Source organism: Molossus molossus, unplaced genomic scaffold (genome assembly GCF_014108415.1).
Source record: "Molossus molossus isolate mMolMol1 unplaced genomic scaffold, mMolMol1.p scaffold_m16_p_7, whole genome shotgun sequence".
Lineage (NCBI taxonomy): Eukaryota > Metazoa > Chordata > Mammalia > Chiroptera > Molossidae > Molossus > Molossus molossus.
This window is the reverse complement of record NW_023425401.1, coordinates 57,560,473-57,580,674: the sequence shown is the minus strand read 5'-3', so window position 1 is coordinate 57,580,674 and position 20,202 is coordinate 57,560,473. Positions and strand designations below refer to the sequence as shown.

Genomic DNA, 20,202 nt, shown 5'->3' with positions numbered 1-20,202 from the left:
TATTTATTCTTTTGCCTGATTGTACTAACTAGGACTTTTAAGGATAACATTGAATAGAAGTGGTGAGAGCAGACATCCTTATCTCGTTTCTGATATTGTGTGTTGCGGGGGGTATTCAGTCTTTCACCTGTAAGTCTCATGTTATCTGTAGGTTTCCCGTTAGTCTTTTTCCATTTCTGTTTTGCTGACATTTTTTTTAAATCCTCACCCTGAGGATATTTTTTTCCATTGATTTTTAGATAGAGTGGAAGGAAGGGAGGGAGAGAGAAACAATGTGAGAGACACACATTGATGTGAGAGACTCATCGATTGGTTGCCTCCTGTACGATCCCGACTGAGGCCAGGGATCAAACCTGCAACCCAGGTACATGCCCTGGACCAGGAATCAAACCCAAGACACTTTGTTCCATGGGCCAGTGCTCTAACCACTGAGCAACCACCCAGGGCTATTTTGTTGCCAATTTTGATCAGGAATGTATGTTGGCTATGGAGGAATGCTATTTCTCCATGTGGTTGACCTGACCATGTGGTTAAATTTTTTTTTTTCAATTACAGTTGAAATTCAATGTTACACTAGCTTCAGGTGTACAGTATAGCAGTTAGACATTTCATATGGTTTTCCTATTTTAGTATGTTAATTATTGGGAATTAAATTCATTGAATTTTGAATATTAAGCAAAGTTTTTATTCCTGGAATAGACATTACCTGGTCATAAAGTATTATCTTTTTTATATGTTGTTTAATTAGATTTGATGAAATTTTATCTAGAATTTTAGAATCTACATCATGTGGAAATTTGGTCTATAGCTTTTTAAAAATGTCTTTGCCAGGCTTTGGAATCAAAGTAATGCTGGCTTCATATCATGAGATTGTGAGTATTTCCTTTTTAGTTTCAGGGAGAAAATAGAGACTTTACTTAAAATTTATCTGGGCTGTTGTCTGTGATACAGTTCTGAACTTTTAAAAAAAATTGTTGATAGTATTACAGATGTCCCACATTCCCCTCACCCTTTGCCCCCCTCTACCCAGCCCTACCCCAGGACTTCATCACACTATTGTCTATGTCCATGGGCTATGCATATATAGTCTATATAGTCTTTTCTTTTTTAAAGATTTTTTCATTGACTTTTAGAGAGAAAGGGAGAGGGAGAGGGAGGGACAAATATCTATGTGAGGTGTAACATAAATTGTCTGCCATCTCCGTCCCCCCCCCCCCCCACACACACACACACTCCTCACCCACCCCTGAGGTTGTCAAGCCCTGACTGGGAATAGAACCAGCAACCCTTCATTTTACTGGACAATGCCCAACCAATTGAGCCACACTAGCTAGGGCACATATATGTTCTTTGGTTAATCTGTTCCTCTCCCATCCCCCCCCCCCCCCCCCCCCCCCGCCTTCCCCTCTGAGATTACTCAGTTTGACCCATGCATCCATGCCTCTGGACTTATTTTGTTCATTAGATTCCACATATAAGCGATATAATGTGATTTTTGTCTTTCTCTGACTGGCTTATTTCAGTTAGCATAATAATACCCAGGGGCAGGTCAGCAAAAGCCCCAAGGCTCCCCAGGATCTGTCTCCCCCTGCCTGCGCCAGGCTGCTACCAAGTTTAGACACTGAAAAGGTTTAGTCTCTGAAAGAGCCTCTGGTGGAATCAGGAGGATGCAGTTACTGGATTTTCCTTGAGGGGAGGTATCATTCAAATTCAGGGAAGATGATGGGCAGTTTTCCCTGCCCCCTGCCCTGGATTTTTCCCTGACCTCAGGAGGTTGGAGCCCCTAGTAGTCAGGTGGGTGGAACCTTTTAAGGCCAGAAGTTATGTCTGCCTGTGGTAGGTAGTGGAAGGATGTTTCTATCAGATATCCCGTGAGGTTCCCAGGAAAGTGAGAATGGCCCCATCCTAGAGCAAGTTGCAGACAACCTCTGAGACTACCCTTCCTTGTAAACCTTGGTCTATGCCACTGACTCCTCAGCAGGGCTTAAAATGCAGGGTAGGGCATGCAGGAGTTCAGTGGGCTGGGCAAGTGGAATGCTTTTCCCCAGGCTGATGCTACTTGGAGTGGATTGATTGTTCCTCTCAAGAAAAATGGCTGCTATTGTATTGGAGGGTGATCCAGCACCTGGCTTCTGGTGGCTGCTCCCTCACACCTCTCCCCAAAGCCAGCCACCCCAGACTCCCAGGCAACCTCAGTCTTCACTGCCCTCCATCCGCTAGTGTCCCAGGTGAGTGTCTGCAAACAAAAGTTTTGCACATTGGCCTTTTAAATGGGTTTCTCTGGCTCCAGCAGGGTCTGCCTCTCTTTGGCAGACAGTAACCCCACCACATTTCATTGCTGGATGCTGCATTGGCACCTGTACCCAGCTCTGGGGCTCTGGGCTGGGGATCTCATTCTGGGACTTGGCTTCATGTTACTAGGCCCCCTCCCCAGGCTCCCTCCATAATCTCAGCCTGCTGCCCCTGGCAGTGGGGCAACCCCTTTTGTGAATCAACCCTTCCTACCATTCTCCATGTGGCTTCTGCAGTACTTGGTTAAAAGTCTCCCCTTCAGCCCAGCCGGTGTGGCTCTGGTTGAGCATTGACCCATGCACCAAGAAGTCACCGGTTCAATTCCTGGTCTGGGCACATGCCCAGGTTGTGGGCTAAATCCCAGTGAGGAGCATGCAGGAGGTGGCCAATCGATGTTCTCTCTCATCAGTGTTTCTATCTCTCTCTCCCTCTCCCCTTGTCTCTCTCTAAAGTCAATAAAGGGGAAAAAAAAGTACAAACAAAAAAAATATAGAGAGAAATGCCTTAAAAAAAAGTCTCCCCTTCAGCTCTGGCTGGTTTGGCTCAGCAGTTAGAGCATCAGCCCGTGGACCAATGAGTTTCGGGTTTGATTCTGGTCAAGGCCACCTACCTCGGTTCGTTCCTGGCGGGAGGTGACCAGTCTGTGTGTCTCTCTCACATCGATGTTTCTCTCTCTCTCCCTTCCTCCCACTCTGTCTGAAGATAAATGGAAAAATATCCACAGGTAAGGATTAAAAAAAAGTCTGTTCTTCAGATACCTCCAGTTAGTATTTCAGGGTGATTATTCCCCAATTTAGCTGTAACTTGCCGTTTGGTTCTGGCAGGTGTTGTGAAAAAGATCCCCCTACTCTGCCGCCATCTTCATATTCCCTGGTTCTGAACTTTTGATCCACTCTTATAAATTGAACCTGTGTTTTGCTTGGCAAGGAAAATGGAATCGTCTTTATTTTCGGCTGTCAATTGCCCCAAAACAGCTAAAGATAGTTTTACAGTTGTGCTCTCTGGACCTTATTAATTATAGAGGTAGAAATTGACCGTTTTCTTGGGTGTGCTGGACAAATAGGTGTCGGAGAAGAAACCAGAGCTGTGAACTTGATGATTACTTAATCCATTCTTGTTCTTGTGTTTGTAATACGACTTAAGTTTTATATTTAAGAATAAAGGGAGCCCTGGCCGGTTTGGCTCAGCGGTTAGAGCGTCGGCCTGCGGTCTGGAGAGACCCGGGTTCAGTTCCTGCTAAGGGCACATACCTCGGTTGCAGTTTGTCCCCGGCCCTGGTTGGTCGTGTGGGTGGCAGCCACTCGGTGTGTTCCTTTCACATCGATGTTTCTCTCTCTCTCTGTTCCTCTCTCTCCCTCCCACTCTACCTGAACAAAAAATGGAAAAATGTCCTCGGGTGAGGATAAAAAAAAAGAATAAAGGGAAACTTATAAGTGGCAAATGCATGGTTTTATATATCAGCCTAAGGCGCCGTAGTCTTCAAGTGTTTGACCCTTTCTGGTGCTCTGGCAGGTGTCCTGCGCAGGGGCCAGCCAGCACTGTTGCTATCCTAGATCTTGTACTGCCGGCTGGTTTATCTCGTCTGTGCCTCTTCTCAAGATTCCTTGTGTGCTAGACATTATTATGGACCATGGGGTGTCCACTGCTAATAGCCACTCTGACACACATTGTTTACTAATCTCAGTAAATTGGAGAATTTCCTGAGAGTTAGTGGAGCATCCATTTTCTTTGATGCCCTGGATGCTGGTACTGGTGTGGTGTGTGCCCTGGCAGGTATGAGTGGCAATAAATAATCTGTGAAAAGAGACTGAAAATGGTCTGAGGAGACTTGTTTTCCTAGCAGTCTGGGAGTTCGAATATGAGAATTATAGAATATAAACGTGAAAAATGTTGCTCTGCCTGGCCAGTGTAGCTCAGGGGATTGAGTGCCATCCCATGGACTGAGAGGTCCTGGTTGGATTCCCAGTCAGGGGACATGCCCGGGGTTTTGGGCTCAATCCCCAGTAGGGGGCATGCAGGAGGCAGCTGATCAGTGTTTCTCCCATTGATGTTTCTCTCTCTCTCTCTCTCTCTCTCTCTCTCTCTCTCTGTCCCTCTCTCACTAAAATATCAATAAAAACATATTTAAAAAAGAAAGAAAGAAAGAAAGAAAAATGTTGCCCTGGCTGGTTTGACCCAGCAATTAGAGTGTCGGCCCGTGGACCAGTGTTGTGGGTTTGATTCCCGGTCAAGGGCACATTCCTGGTTTGCAGGTTTGTCACATCAATGTTTCTCTCTCTTCCACTTCCTCCCTTCCACTTGATCTAAAAAAATCAGTGGAAGAGTGTCCTTGGGTGAGGATTAACAACAAAAAAGCATGTCAAGTTTTCAAAATAAATGTTAAGATATGTGTTTAATACTTTGAATTCTTTTATTTTTGTATTTAAAAATTGTTTTTTTTTTTTGTCCTTCTTGTTTAGTTGTCCTATTTTTAGGCACAGTATTAGGTATGTTGTGGGCTCCTGAGATAACTGGACTAAACTAGTAATTTCTTTTGTTCGACTTTCAAACCCCATTGAGAAGAGGAACAGTTGTGCTTGTGCTCTGGTTACCTGGGAAAAATTGCTCTTCTGTTATGCAATAGTGATCGAAGTTTCTTTTCTTTATGCATAACTAAATTGTTTTTAAATTTAGGGACTGTAATGTTAGCAATAACATGACTCTTACTTAAGCTATCAAATGTCCCTTGTGTTCAAAGACTGGTAAACAGTCCTCCAATTGTTAAACATGGAGTGCATTTTTTTTTTTTTTTAATTCTCATCTGAGGTTATGTTTATTGATTTTTAGAGAGAGAGAGAGAGAGGAAGGCAGGGGAGAGAGAGAGAAACATTGATGTTAGAGAGAAACATCAATCAGCTCTCTCCTGTTTTCCACCCAACCGGGGATGGAACCCAAAATCTTTAGGTGTATGGGGTTTGATTCCTGGTCAGGGCACATAATCTAGGTTGCGAATTTGATCCCCATTCCGAGTGTGTGTGGTAGGCAACTGACCGGTGTTTCTCTGATTGATTTTTTTTCCCCCTCTGTCTCCCTTCCCTTCTCTCTCAAAATTAATATGTCCTCAGGAGAGGATTTTTTTTTTTTTTTTTAAAGAACTAACACCATCTACTCTGCAGGAGTGGTTGTAAGAAATGATATATAGACCCTATCCTCAACACTTTGTGCTGTGAAATGTAACTTGTTCTTTGAAGAAATGGTTTCATTATCAAATATGTCTAGAATTTGCAGCATGCTACTCTCTCAGAGGTTTCCACTGTGTGTTAAGACACTGGGCTCTGAGAACCACTTTGGTCAAGAAATCTGCTTTGCTTTGTTTATTTCCCAAACAGAACTTCTCCTTTCTTTCTTTCCCTTCCTCTGCTTCCCCTGTGGAATATTTACAACATATTTTAGTTTACTTTATTTTATTATTATTTTTAAAATCCTTATCTGAGGATGTTTTTATTAGTTTTTAGAGAGGAGGTGGAGCATTGATATGAAAGAGAAACATTGATTGGTTGCCTCCCACAAGCACTCCCAACTGGTGATCAAACCTGCAATGTTTTGATATAAGGGACAACACTCCAGGCACCAAGCCACCAGGCCAGGCCTGTTTCAGTTTACTTCATTTTCGTGGAACATGGATTCGAGAATGAAGTGCCTAGCAGAATGCCCCTAATTCACACTTGAAAAATGATAGTTTTTTCCCCCATTTTAGCGTTAATTTTAATGGTTTAAAAACTGTATTGTAAACTCAGAGCCTATTTTAATTTTGGTTTAACCTTTTAAGTAGGTAATATGAAGCCATTTTTTTTTTCAGTTTTATTGAGATGTAATTGACATACAATGTATAAGTTTAAGGTATATAGCTTAATGACTTGATGTATGTACCTTACAAAATGATTACCGCGATGAGTTTTGTTAACATCCATCCATCCATCCATCCATCCATCCATCCATCCATCCAATAATTTACTATATTTTATTTATAATTTACTATCTTTTAGTTTATATTTTTTACCCCAAATATTTACAGACTTTGATATTAAAATCCAGGAAAAGCAGCCCTGGCCAGTTTGGCTCAGCGGTTACAGTGTCAACCTGCGGACCAGAGAGTCCCGGGTTCGGTTCCTGCTAAGGGCACGTACCTCAGTTGCGGTTTGTCCCCTCCCGGTTGGGGTTGTGTGGGTGGCAACCAGTCGATGTGTCTGTCTCACATTGATGTCTCTCTCTGTCTCTTCCCCCCTCTCTCCCTCCCGCTCTATGTGAAGATGAATGAAAAAATGTCCTGAGGTGAGGATTAAAAAAAAAAAAAAATCTAGGAAAAGCAGATACAGTGCTATGAAAGTAGGAATCTTAGAAAATGTGTCTGCTCAAATTTTTGCTTCACTAATTCAACACAATTTAAGTGTTTATATTCGTAGTATTTCTTTGAAGTATTATTCCTAGCCTGATGAAAGTTACAGATGTATTGAAGGATGTGGTTTAGATACTTCCTACACCTGCTCTGAGCTCAAAAGTAGGCACGGACCATTTATGTCTTCTGTTTTAATTTTTTATTGAACTTATTGGGGTAACATTTGTTAATAAAATTATATAGGTCTCAGATGTACAATTCTATAATACATTATCTGTATATCGTATTGAGTGTTCATCCCAAGTCAAGTCGTCTTCTGTCACCATTTATCCCCCTTTATCTTCTTCTACCTCACCCCACTCTCACCCCCTTTTCCCTCCAGTAATCACCATACTGCTGTCTATATCCATGTGTTGTTGTTTGCTTAATCCCTTCACCTTTTTCACAGACCCCCAAGCTCCCTCACCACTGACAGCTGTCAGTCTGTTCTCTGTACATCTATGTCTTAGTGACTTATAAGAATTTTGCAGATTTAAAAAATAAAAAAATAACATCTTTGTAATAAAGAAGCAGTAAATGCTAAAGGAATATAAAATAGAAAAGTATTATTTTTGTGTCAGAGAAACATTTAAAAAGATAAATAAAAGAATACAATATAGATTAAAATAAATAAAAGTAATTTTATATCCAGAGATGTTTGTTGCTAACATCTACCCTCCTAGACTTTCTTGTCTGTTTCACAAACATGCTATATTATTATACATACTACTTTGTAGCCTGCTTATTTTACTTACAAATGCAAAGTGAAGGTCTTTTTATGCCAGATGTCTATAAAGGACCCTTCCCTCTCCCAAGAATCTACCATAATATGGCACTCTCTCTCCCTCTCCAACCTGTTTCCAAGGCAGGAGTTTGACACTGGAGGTAGAACAGTGAGAGGAGCAAGTTGTATCAGAGGGTGCATTGTCCTGTTATATAATCCCTTGTTAGTGTGTGCAGAATTATGCAGAGTATACATCCTTGATTTTGGTAAGTTATATTGTACTGACCTAACAAGATTTGTGTTTAACATTTAGCTTAGAAGAAAAAACGTTGTTTGAAAATGTCAAGCGCTCATGTACATGTTATTTACACCTAGACTTAAACATAAAACCTTAGTGTTATGGAGTGCTGGGTGGTTTGATGCCTTTCTAATCAAGTTAATAGAAAGACAAAGGGCACTTTTCTTTTGATGAAACATTCATGAAAAGTGTTATATTATTAAACTTATTTTAATCTGATTTTATCATTTACAGATATTTTAGATGTTATCAAGAACTGACAAAGGAAGAGATGAAAATCTATTACTATTTTTCTGAAAGTAAATTTTATTTATTTATCTTTTAAATGAAAGGTGGCTATCATCCAGTGAAAATTGGAGACCTTTTCAATGGCCGGTATCATGTTATTAGGAAGCTAGGATGGGGACACTTCTCTACTGTCTGGCTGTGCTGGGATATGCAGTAAGTGTTCTTTGTCATTTGTGCACTTGATTCCTGGTCTAGCCCAACATCTTTATTTTATAACAAGGTATTGCTGAGGGGCACAACTGCTTCTGTTGTGCAATTTAAGGTACTTAGCACAGGCTTACCCTGCCCTAGCTAGACATTTCCCCCCACATTTTGAAGTTCATTTGCTTGTTTTCTTGACATATTAACCTTCTTCTGTTTTTATATCTGAGGCTTATTTGTTGAAATTACATCAGAATCATAGCTTTTCCAATAATTCATTTATACCAGAAAAACATTTAAATATAAAATAACATATAGGCCTTTCAAATTAGTTGTTTCTGACTTTTTTGAAGCTATGACCTATAGCATGAAACACCATTGTTTTCCAGTATAAATACACATGTGTAGTGTGTGTGTGTGTGTGTGTGTGTGTGTGAACTGAAACAAAAGTGTTATAATGATCACCTCTGCATATAATATATATTTTTTTAATTTGCATTTTTTTAAAGGGGGAAAAGATTTGTTGCAATGAAAGTTGTAAAAAGTGCCCAGCATTATACAGAGACAGCCTTGGATGAAATAAAATTGCTCAAGTGTGTAAGTACTACAAAACCATGAATGGTAGAAGACAATTTAACAGCAGAATTTTACCGAGGCATTTTTCTGGGTTTTACTAAATTAAAATTGATTTTATGTTTTATATAAATTCAAATACTGAACCTTTTATTTTAAAAAACATATCACATATTAAAATTGTTTGGATTGGTGTAATGGAAATGACTTTCAGTCATGAAGAATTCTGCTGTTGACTCATTTTTCTTTTCATAGGTTAGAGAAAGTGATCCCAGTGACCCAAACAAAGACATGGTGGTACAGCTCATTGATGACTTCAAGATTTCAGGCATGAATGGAATACGTATCCTTTCTGATAGTTCTGTTGCTTCCTAATGGCTGAATTTAGGTTTTCTTTTTGCTTTTGAAAAATGGGAATGTTTCAAGCATGTGTAACCTGTTGCTCTGTTGTGTCATTCTTCACATAAAGCCTCTGGTATAATCAGAGTGTTATAAAGTGATGTGTCTGGAGTGCTCTGCAGGAGCCTTTTGGGGATTTTGGTGCAGTAACATTTATTAAATTATTTTTACAGCACTTGACTTGATTTTTAATTTTTAAATTAATTCTAGTGAAGTTTACTTTTACAGTGGGAGATGGAAGTGTACACCAGCACTTCTTTTTGCTTTAAACTTTAAAAAACCCGTGAACAAGGGCTATGTATCCTTTAGTAGCTGCTAAGAATTTATTGAGGCAATAAAAGGAGAAATGCTCTGCTAATGTCAACATAGCAAAGTCACACTTGATCCTGCAGAGTATCATCTTCCTGGCAGGTGAATATGGAAGTATGTTATTTAGTTTGTCTATTTTCGAAAAGTCTGGTGAAAGTAGTTATCAGAAAGGGAACCTGCCTAGAGTGAGTCTCCCTTGGGCCAGCCTGTAGTGTGTAGTGACTTCATGGAGGAAAGATTTACAACACAAGTCTAGGTGATTTTGAGAGTACATTTTTTAAAGCTGGGGACAGTGAAACAAGGAAGATGCTTAGTGTAGGAGAAGCAACAGGAGAGAGCCTAGGTGGGGCTGCTTTGGCTCACTGGAAAGTTAGAGAAAAGGGGGCCTAGATTGAGGAGGTTAGCCTGGGACGAGTTGCCATTGCCCATTGCTCACCCTGGGTCCTTTGTCTTGAGGGTTTTAAAGTCTGGGAGTTTAGAGGAGGTCTTAGCAGAGGATCTTAATAGAATATTCATCAGCTTTATGTTGATGCATCAAAATGAGATTTATTCCCTTAACTTCATCTGTCCTTGAGTGTGGTTGGCAAATGGCACTAATTGCATTTCTATTATCTATCTTCCTGAGTAGGGTGATTTAAGCTATTTACCCTCTGGTGGGGAGAAATATAAACCATTTATCTTTTTTTAATTTATCTTCATTGTGCCCCACCAGTGTGGCTCAGTGGTTAAGTGTTGACCCTTGCACTAAGAGGTCACCAGTTGAATTCCCAGTCAGGGCACATGCCCAGGTTGTGGGCCAAATCCCCAGTGGGGTGCATGCAAGAGGAAGCCAATTGATATTCTTTCTCATCGATGTTTCTCTCTCTCTCTCTCCCCCTTCCTCTCTCAACTCAATAAAGAAAAAAGGTATTTTTTAAAAACAAAGAGACAGAAAAGAGAGAGGAGAGAAACAGGGTTAAAAAACTCCCACAAACATAAAATTTATTGTTTGAAGTATTACAGATATCCCCCTTTTTTCCCCCTTTGACCCTCTCCTTCCCACTCCTGCCCCCACCACCCTGCCTTCATCACACTGTTGTCTGTGTCCATGGTTTATGCATATATGCATTTAAGTTCTTTGGTTTATCTCTTCCCACCCCCACCTTTTCCTTTCCTTCTGAGGTGCCCCAGTCTATTCCCTGCTTTACTCTTAAGTGTGCTTGGTTAGAGAAGATAGGATTTTCCAATGTACTAGGTAGCTTTGAACTACTTGGCCTTTTAACTTAGTTTCCCTATTCCACTTGTCCCGGCTTACTAGCCTGTCTCAAAGTGATAGATTTTCTGTACCTGTTGGTATATCTGCCTAGGCCAGTCCTCAATAAAAAGAGACCTCCGTTGTATTTCTTCAAAAAGATATGTAATGTAAAGTTTCCAACATGCGTAGAATTAGAGTGTACTACAGTGAATTTCTCTAAATCTGTCACCCAAATTCAGCAATTAACTGGCTACAATTGCTTTATTTACCCTTTATCTCTTGGTGAATTATTTCAAAACAATCCTAGAAGTCATCTTCTTTTATATCTACAAATGTCTTTGAAAACATGTGGACTTAAAAAGACCACAAAGCTCGAAAAGGAAAATGGCGGCAGAGTGAATGGAAGCAACACAAAACCAAACTGGAATTACAACTATAACAAATCAACGGGAAAAACCAAAAGAAAAGCAGCTTGCAAGGACCATATAACCAGGGACACTGACTCGATCCTGGTAGGCTTGCGAAAGCGCGAGACGGGGGCTGGGAGCCCACGGTCGGCAGCTCGGCAGCGGCCTTAGCTGGGAGCGGCGCCCTCGGATTACACTCCCAGGCGGCTCCACAGCGCAGAGCCGGGACAGAGGCTAAAAGAGCAACAACCACTCACCTTGGGCTCCGGCAGAGGGAGGGCAGACTGGACTGGAACTGTGTCGGGACACTCGGGATTTGGAGGGCGCTCAGAGCTTTTGCTGAGTGCAGCCACGCAGGACGGTGGCCATTTTGCTCCTTCCCAGGGCTCTGGGGAGAGGCAGCAGCCCCTCCCTCGGAGACCCAACCCCACCCTGTGGGCCATTGAAGTGCTAATTGAGGCTCATTAACAACCAGCATCTGCCCCACCCTCGTGAAATCCCCTTATGCTGAGCACCTGAGGGAGTTTTTCAATCAACTGACAACCCAAAACTCACCAAATAACCTCAACTGCTAGCCTCCAGGCAAAAAGCTAGAGGATAACACTACCTTTCTTGGGCTAGCAACTTTAACCAGGAAAGTAAGACTTGACAGTGGTGTTTAACGGGGGTCCTCCCTCACTCATCTAAACCCAGGAGAGGGAGCCACAAACAGCAGAACACCAACACCCACAGGGAAAACTTGACAGGCTTCAAAGCCCACTGTGATAGCCAAAAATGGTAAAACACAGAAACAGAAGCCAAATGAAAGAGCAAGAGACCTCCACCAAAGATGAGATCAATGTGGAGCAGTTAGGCATGTTATCAGAGCTAGATTCAGAGCCATGATCTTGAGGAAGCTGAACAGCATGAGTAAGGACATAGAGACGCTGAAAATAAGCCAATTGGAAATTAAAAACCATCAAGAAGAGATAAAAAATGACATATAAGATATGAAAAACACATTGGAAAGTTTAAAAAGCAGAGTAGAGGAAGCTGAGGACCAGATCGGTGAATTAGAAGACAGGGTAGAAAAAAATCAACCAATCAGAAAACCAAAAGAAAAAAACGATTAAAAACTGATTTAAGAGAACTGTGGGACAACTGGTAACGTAATAATATTCGCATCATAGGAGTCCCCGAAGAAGAAGAAAATGAGCAAGGGACAGAGAATATATTCCAAAAAATAGTGAGAGAAAACTTCCCTAATTTGGTGAAGGAAGAAGGCATTCAAGTTCAAGAAGCACAGAGAGTCCCAAGTAAGAAGAACCCAAACAGGCCCACACCAAGACACATAGTAATCAAAATGCCAAAAATTAAAGACAAAGAAAAAATCCGAAAGGCAGCAAGAGGTAAGCAACAGGTTACCTACAAAGGAAACCCCATAAGGCTCTCAGCTGACTTCTCACAAGAAACACTACAGGCCAGAAGGGAATGGCATGAAGTAATCAAGGTCATGAAAAACAAGGATCTGAATCCAAGACTGCTCTACCCAGCAAGGCTATCATTCAAAATAGAAGGTCAAATAAAGAGCTTCCCAGACAAAAAAAGGTTAAGGGAATACATTAGCACCAAACCAGCACTGCAAGAAATGGTAAAAGGACTGCTGTAATTAGCAGGAGAAATGGGAAGAAAAATAGAAGCACACTAAACAAAAATGGCAATAAATAAGTACATATCAATAATCACCTTAAATGTAAATGGATTGAATGCTCCCATAAAAAGACACAGAACAGCTGATTGGATAAGAAAGCATGACTCATCTATATGTTATTTATAAGAGACCCACCTCACAACAAAAGGCTCACATAGGATGAAAGTGAAGGGATGGAAAAAAATGTTCCAAGCAAATGGAAAGCAAAAAAAAAGCTGGGGTAGCAATACTCATATTGGACAAAATAGATTTCAAAATGAAGGCCATAACTAGAGACAAAGAAGGCCACTACATAATATTGAAAGGATCTATCCAACAGGAAGATATAACCTTGATAAACATATATGCACCCAATATAGGAGCACCAAAATATATTAAAAATTTTGGAGAATTTCCAAGGAGTAACCGACAGCAATACAATCATAGCAGGGGACTTCTACACGTTCAAGAAGATTGAAATCACATCAAGCATCTTCTCAGATCACAATGGCATGAAACTAGAAATCAATTGCAACAAGAACATGCAAAGACATTTCAACACATGGAGGCTAAACAGCATGATATTAAACAATGAATGGGTTACCGAGGAGATCAAGGAAGAAATTAAAAACTTCCTGGAAACCAATGAAAATGAACACACAACACCACAAAATCTATGGGATGCAGCGAAAGCAGTTCTGAGAGGGAAGTTCATAGCACTACAGGCCTACCTCAAAAAACAAGAAAAATTTCTAAATGATTGTCTAACCTCACAATTTAAAGAATTAGAAAGCAAACAAAAAGAAGACCCCAAAGCAAGTAGAAGGAAGGAAATAGTAAAGATCAGAGCAGAAATAAATGACATAGAGACCAAAAAAACAATTCAAAGAATCAATGAAACAGAGCTGGATTTTCGAAAAGATAAACAAGATTGATGGACTTTTAGCTAGACTCACCAAGAAACAGAGAGAGAACCCAAATACACAAAATCAGAAATGAAAGAGGACAAGTAACATCCAACACCACAGAAATACAAAAGATCGTTAACAACTACTATGAACAACTATATGGCAAGCAATTCGACAATCTAAGCGAAATGGACAAATTTCTAGAAACACACAGTCTCCCAAAACTGGACCGGGAAGAGATAGAAAACTTGAACAGACCAATAACAACTAAGGAAATTGAAGAGGTAATCAAGACTCTCCCAGCAAACAAAAGCCCAAGCCCAGATGGCTTCATGGGGGAGTTTTAGTGAACATTCAAAAAAGAACTAACACCCATTCTCCACAAACTATTTCAGAAAGTTCAAGAAGAAGGAAGACTTCCAAACATGTTCTATGAGGCCAGCATAATTCTAATTCCAAAACCAGAAAAAGACACTACAAAGAAAGAAAACTACAGGCCAATATCCCTTATGAACATATACGCCAAAATCCTAAACAAAATATTAGCTAATCGGATCCAGCAATACATCAAAATAATTATTCACCATGACCAAGTGGGATTCATTCCAGGGATGCAAGGCTGGTACAATATTTGCAAATCAATAAATGTGATACACCACGTAAACACAATGAAGAATAAAAACCACATGATCATGTCAATAGACACTGAAAAAGCATTCGACAAAATCGAGCACACATTTCTGATAAAAACGCTCAGCAGTGTGGGAATACAGGGATCATTTCTTGACATAATTAAGGCCATATATGAGAGACCTACAGCCAACATCATACTCAATGGGCAGAAACTAAAAACATTTCCATTAAGAACAGGAACAAGACAGGGATGTCCACTTTCGCCACTCTTATTTAACATAGTACTGGAAGTCTTAGCCACAGCAATCAAACATGAGAAAAAAATAAAAGGGATCCAAGTTGGAAAGGAGGAAGTGAAACTGTCATTATTTGCAGATGACATGATATTATACATAGAAAACCCTAAAGAGTCCATCAAAAATGTACTAGACTTAATAAATGAATTTGGCAAAGTAGCAGGATACAAAATTCACGTCAAGAAATCGACGGCATTCTTTTTTTTTTTTATCCTCACCTGAGGTCATTTCTCTATTTTTTGTTCAGGTAGAGTGGGAGAGAGAGGAACAGAGAGAGAGAGAGAAACATCGATATGAAAGGAACACATCGAGTGGCTGCCACCCACACGACCGACCAGGGCTGGGGACAAACTGCAACCGAGATACATGCCCTTGGCGGGAACCGAACCCGGGTCTCTCCGGACTGCAGGCTGACGCTCTAACCGCTGAGCCAAACCGGCCAGGGCTCGACGGCATTCTTGTACAGCAATGATGAACTCACAGAAAGAGAAACTGAAAAAACAATCCCATTTACCATCGCGCCCCAAAAATTAAGATACCTAGGAATAAACTTAACCAAAGAAGTAAAGAACCTATTTGCAGAAAACTACAGGACATTGAAAAAAGTTATTAGAGGAAGATATTAGAAAGTAGAAGCACATACCTTGTTCATGGATTGGAAGGATTAACATCATTAAAATGTCCATACTACCCAAAGCAATCTATAGATTCAATGCAATCCCCATCAAAATAACAATGACATATTTCACAGAACTAGAACAAATACTTCAAAAGTTCATATGGAACCAAAAAAGTCCCCGAATAGCCACAGCAATGTTGAAAGAAAAAGACAAAGCAGGTGGAATCACAATACCAGATTTCAGGTTATACTACAAAGCGACTGTAATCAAAACAGCCTGGTACTGGCACAAGAACAGGCATATAGACCAGTGGAACAGAACTGAAAACCCAGAAATGGACCCAAGGCAATATGCTCAATTAGTATTTGACAAAGGTGGCAAGAGCATACAGTGGAGTAAAGACAGCCTCTTTAATAAATGTTGTTGGGAAAATTGGACAGCTACATGCAAAAAAATGAAACTAGACCATCAACTTACACCATACACAAAAATAAACTCAAAATGGATAAAAGACTTAAATGTGACCCATGAATCCATAAAAATTCTAGAAGAAAATGTAGGCAACAAAATTTCGGACATCATATGCAGCAGAATTTTCACTGATACATCACCTAAGGCAACAGAAACAATGGAATAAATGAACACATGGGCCTACATCACACTAAAAAGCTTCTGCACAGGAAAAGATAAGATCATCAAAATGGAAAGGCAACCCACTGTATGGGAGAACATCATTGCCAATGATATATCAGATAAGGGGTTAATTTCCAATATATATAGAACTCATACAACTCAACAAAAGGAAGACAAAGAACCCAATTAAAAAATGGGCAGAGGAGCTGAATAGACACCTCTCCAAACAGGACATACAAATGGCCAAGAGACATATGAAGAAATGCTCAACATCACTAATCATCAGAGAGATGCAAATTAAAACAACAATGAGATATCACCTCATACCTGTCAGAATGGCCGCCATCAACAAATCATCAAACAATTAGTGTTGGCGAGGGTGTGGAGAAAAGGGGTCTCTAATACACTGCTGGTGGGAATGAAGACTGGTGGAGCCACTATGGAAAACAATATGGTGTTAGCTCAAAAAATTAAAAATTGAACTTCCATTTGACCCAGTGATCCCACTTCTAGGAATATACCCTAAGAAGCCTGAAACACCAATCAGGAAGAATATATGTACCCCCATGTTCATAGCAGCACTATTTGCAATAGCTAAGATCTGGAAACAGCCCAAGTGTCCATCAGTAGACGAATGGATAAAAAAGCAGTGGTACATATACACAATGCAGTACTATGCAGCGGTAAGAAAGAAAGATCTCTTATCCTTTGAGACGACATGGAGGGACCTGGAAAGTATTATCCTAAGTGAAATAAGCCAAGCAGAAAAAGACAAATAGCACATGATCTCACTTATATATGGAATGTAATGAACATAACAGTCTGAGGAATACGGTAGACCCAGAAACATGGAAGTAGGGCACAGACTGACATCCCTCAGAAGAGGAGGTGGGGGGTGGGAGGGGCTAAACCACAGAAATTATATGCATGTATGCATGACCGATGGACATGGACAACAAAGTCGTGGATGGGGCAGGGGTGGGTTGGGGAGGGGGGTGCCATTAGGGTAGAAAAAGAGAAACATCTGTAATAAATAAATAAATAAATGATCACAAACCTAATAAAATAATTTCTTGATATCATGTCATACTTGATAAAGATTTTCTTTATAATGGAAAAATGACTCTTTAAAGACTTATTTGAATCACATTTCAACAAACAAGTTTATTTTCTCCTAAATATATTCTATTTCTATTAAGTGTATCAACTTGCTTTAATTGTTTAAAGATCAAATTGCTTAATTACTTTTTTAACTTTTTCATTAGAATAGCATACAGCGTATTTGCTTTCTCAAAAAGAAATTATCTTGCTGGAAATTAATGAATTTTGAAACATGAAAGTTTCTTAGTCAGCTACAGATTAGTTGTTCCTTTTGCTTTTAAATAGGGAAGGCTTTGTTCTAATTCTAGGTCCTGTTGGAAAATAAATGTCTCGCAAAAAGTCAGAGCAAAGGCATCTTATGACTTCCCTTTCTCTTTTAAGAATATCAGTTTTGACTAGGCTACTGGTAAGTTTGCATTCTTGCTAGTTTCTAGGGGGCTCAGGAGGAGGTGATTGGGGGTTGTGGAAATGGTCACCCTCCCTCTGCCTGGGGCTTTGGTAAAGGGCATTCTCAGAGGATCGATGACCATAGAGTCATCAAGCCCTGTAGGTCAGAGCTAATAGCAAAGATGGAGAGGAGATAATACCTTTAGTGTCCAGAATGTTTTTTCCATATTTCCATATTGGATCCTCTCAGATAGCCCTTTGTCTGAGACAGGTGATACAGCATTCCCCCCTATCTGCGGTTTCCTTTTTGCAGTTTTAGTTACCTGCAGTCTGAAAATATTAAATGGAAAGTTTCAGAAGTAATTCATAGTTATAAATTGTGCACCATTCTGAGTAGCATGATGAAGTCTCACACCTTCCTACTTGGTCTTGCCTGCACCAGAATCATCCCTTTGTCTAGTGTATCTGTGCTGAATACACTACTTGCCCCTTAGTTACTTAGTAGGCCTTGCTTATCAGATTGGCTGTTGTGGTATCACAGTGCTTGTGTTCGGGTAACCCTCATAGTAGCCTAACACTATGCCATTCGCCTCAGTTCATCTCGTCATGTAGGCATTGTATTGTCTCATATCATCGCAAGAAGAAGAAGGTTGAATATAGCACCTTAAGATATTTTTAAATAGACCAGATTCACATAATGTTTATTACAGTATATTGTTATAATCATTCTATTTTATCAGTCTCTTACTGTGTCTAATTTGTAAATTAAACATCATAGGTAGGTATGTAAGTATGTATAGGAGAAATCCTAGGACATGTAGGGTTTGGTACTATGTGCAGTTTGAGGCATCCACTAGGTGTCTTGGATAAAGGGGACTACTTACTGTCCTTTCATTTCTCAAGGTTCAGGAATATTGAACCACTTCACTTGCTCAGAACCCTGTAACTGATGAGTGCCAGGGATGTGTCAAGAGCCAGAGTCTTCTTCCTGATCTTTCTTATATTATGTTTGGAAAAGATCCAGTGTTTTGATATTTGTCCTGCTTAAGCTCCAGAAGCCTGAGGACAAAGCAGGATCTCTGCTTAAACCCCAGAATGACATCCTGTTTCATCTGCTAAGTCTTCATTTCTTAGGGAAGCAGTCTCCTTATACCTTACATATTTGAGGTTTTATGTAGGCATATACCTCAGAGATATTGGTAGTCCAGTTCCAGACCACTGCAATAAAGTGAGTACTAATCTTTTTGTTGATGGAGGAAGAGTCTTGCCTTCAACTTATAAAAACAACAACAAGAAAACACGCAACCTCTGTGAAACACAATAATACAGATATGCCTGTATTTCTTCTAGAGGAGATTTGGGGGTACTAGCAAGTACCAGTGACTGCTAATGCCACCTTGTTGTTTGCCTCTATCATTTTTGCTTACTGCTGAGTGCATTTCCCCTCGTGATCAGTAGGAAGACAGAGCTCATCCTTCTCTGCCTCTCTCCTCCAAGTGGGCCTGCTTGTTTGTGGGTGGGCAGGGCAGCCCCTCCTCTTGCACCAGATCTGCAAGGCAGTTTCGGACAGCTGATGGGGAGAAGCCATCTGATCTGTAGGTAAATGGAGTTTTTATTTATTTATTTATTTAATCAATTCTCACCCGAGGATATTTTTCCATTTGTCTTCAGATAGAGTGGGAGGGAGGGAGGGAGAGAGAGAAACATCGATGTGAGAGAGACACATAGATTGGTTGCCTCCCACACGACCCCAGCCAGGGCCGAGGATGAACTGAAACTGAGGTATATGCCCTTGACCAGAATCAAACCTGAGACTCATTGGTCCGCAGACCGACACTCTAACCGCTAAGCCAAACCCACCAGGCTGGTAAGTGGAGTTGTTAAAAATATGTACATTCTAATGACTTTTTACTGTTAAATAAAATGGTAAGCAACTGTCATAGTTTATGTTTGATGCAGGCCAGTTATAATGTAGAAATCTTGGGCTTTGGCTCTGTGTCCGTTATTAACCTCAGTTCTTAGTTTGCCATTATTGCGATGATGTAGATGCAGATCCTGTAAAATTATCTATAGGCCTCCAGGGATGAATGAGATATTCTCAGATGGTTTCAGAGCCATTTTCAGTCTTCCTGTATGAATGACATACATGTATTTGTACAATGGGCCATGGTTCTGGAGTGTCAGTGCTTGACTAGAATTTCTTCTAAAACACCACCAGATCCCTGAGAGTTCATTATTATAGGTTGGTGTTAATGCCATGTCTTGTATTGTTATCATGCATTCTTTAAAACTGTCTACATTACTAAAATTGATCTAGTTACACAGTACAAGATATTATTGAAGGAAAAGATGAAATTCACTGTGTTTGGTAAATTTCTATTTTATAAAGGGTTTTATGTGACCTATGGAATAGAAATGTAGGCAGGACACTTAAGACAGGGGAGTTCTTTATTTTTTCTCATTAATTTCAGTGAGGATCTAGCTTTGCTCATTTTCATTAAGGCTGATCATCAAGGAGAGGAGTGTGCTGAAGTGAGAGAGCTCAGGTGAGTGTGGGGTGGAGGCACGACGTTGCCACCTTTGGACTGTAACGCAGGATAGTTCCTTAAACTGAGGTTTGCTCTTCTCGTTTCTGTGTGGGGATACATATATTATTTCCTAAGGTTGTTACAAGAACACATTAAATGATGTATGGCACTTAATAAGTACTTAATAAATGCTAGATTATTTTATTTAGGTGGGAAATAGTGAAGGACCACTTTTGGTATTATTGAGAGTATTGATGTACTTTATGAAGAAATAAATATTTTGCCAAGTGCCACAGGGATGCTCCTTTTAGTAATTACATCACTCCAGGAAATATATCCACAAATGAT

General features: G+C 40.2%; 1 protein-coding gene across 6 annotated transcripts in view; it reads left to right on the top strand.

Moving 5' to 3' along the window:
• The window catches only part of SRPK2 (SRSF protein kinase 2), a 172,236-nt gene that overhangs the window by 113,582 nt on the left and 38,452 nt on the right, over positions 1-20,202 (top strand). For all 6 annotated transcript variants that reach the window (XR_004957412.1, XM_036247617.1, XM_036247615.1 and 3 more), the window contains 3 exons: positions 8,061-8,169; positions 8,667-8,754; positions 8,986-9,073. Coding sequence is in view for 5 of the 6 variants with exons in the window: in XM_036247617.1 (XP_036103510.1) it covers positions 8,061-8,169; positions 8,667-8,754; positions 8,986-9,073 (285 nt within the window). In the remaining variant the exon portion in view is untranslated. The remainder of the gene's footprint in view (positions 1-8,060; positions 8,170-8,666; positions 8,755-8,985; positions 9,074-20,202) is intronic.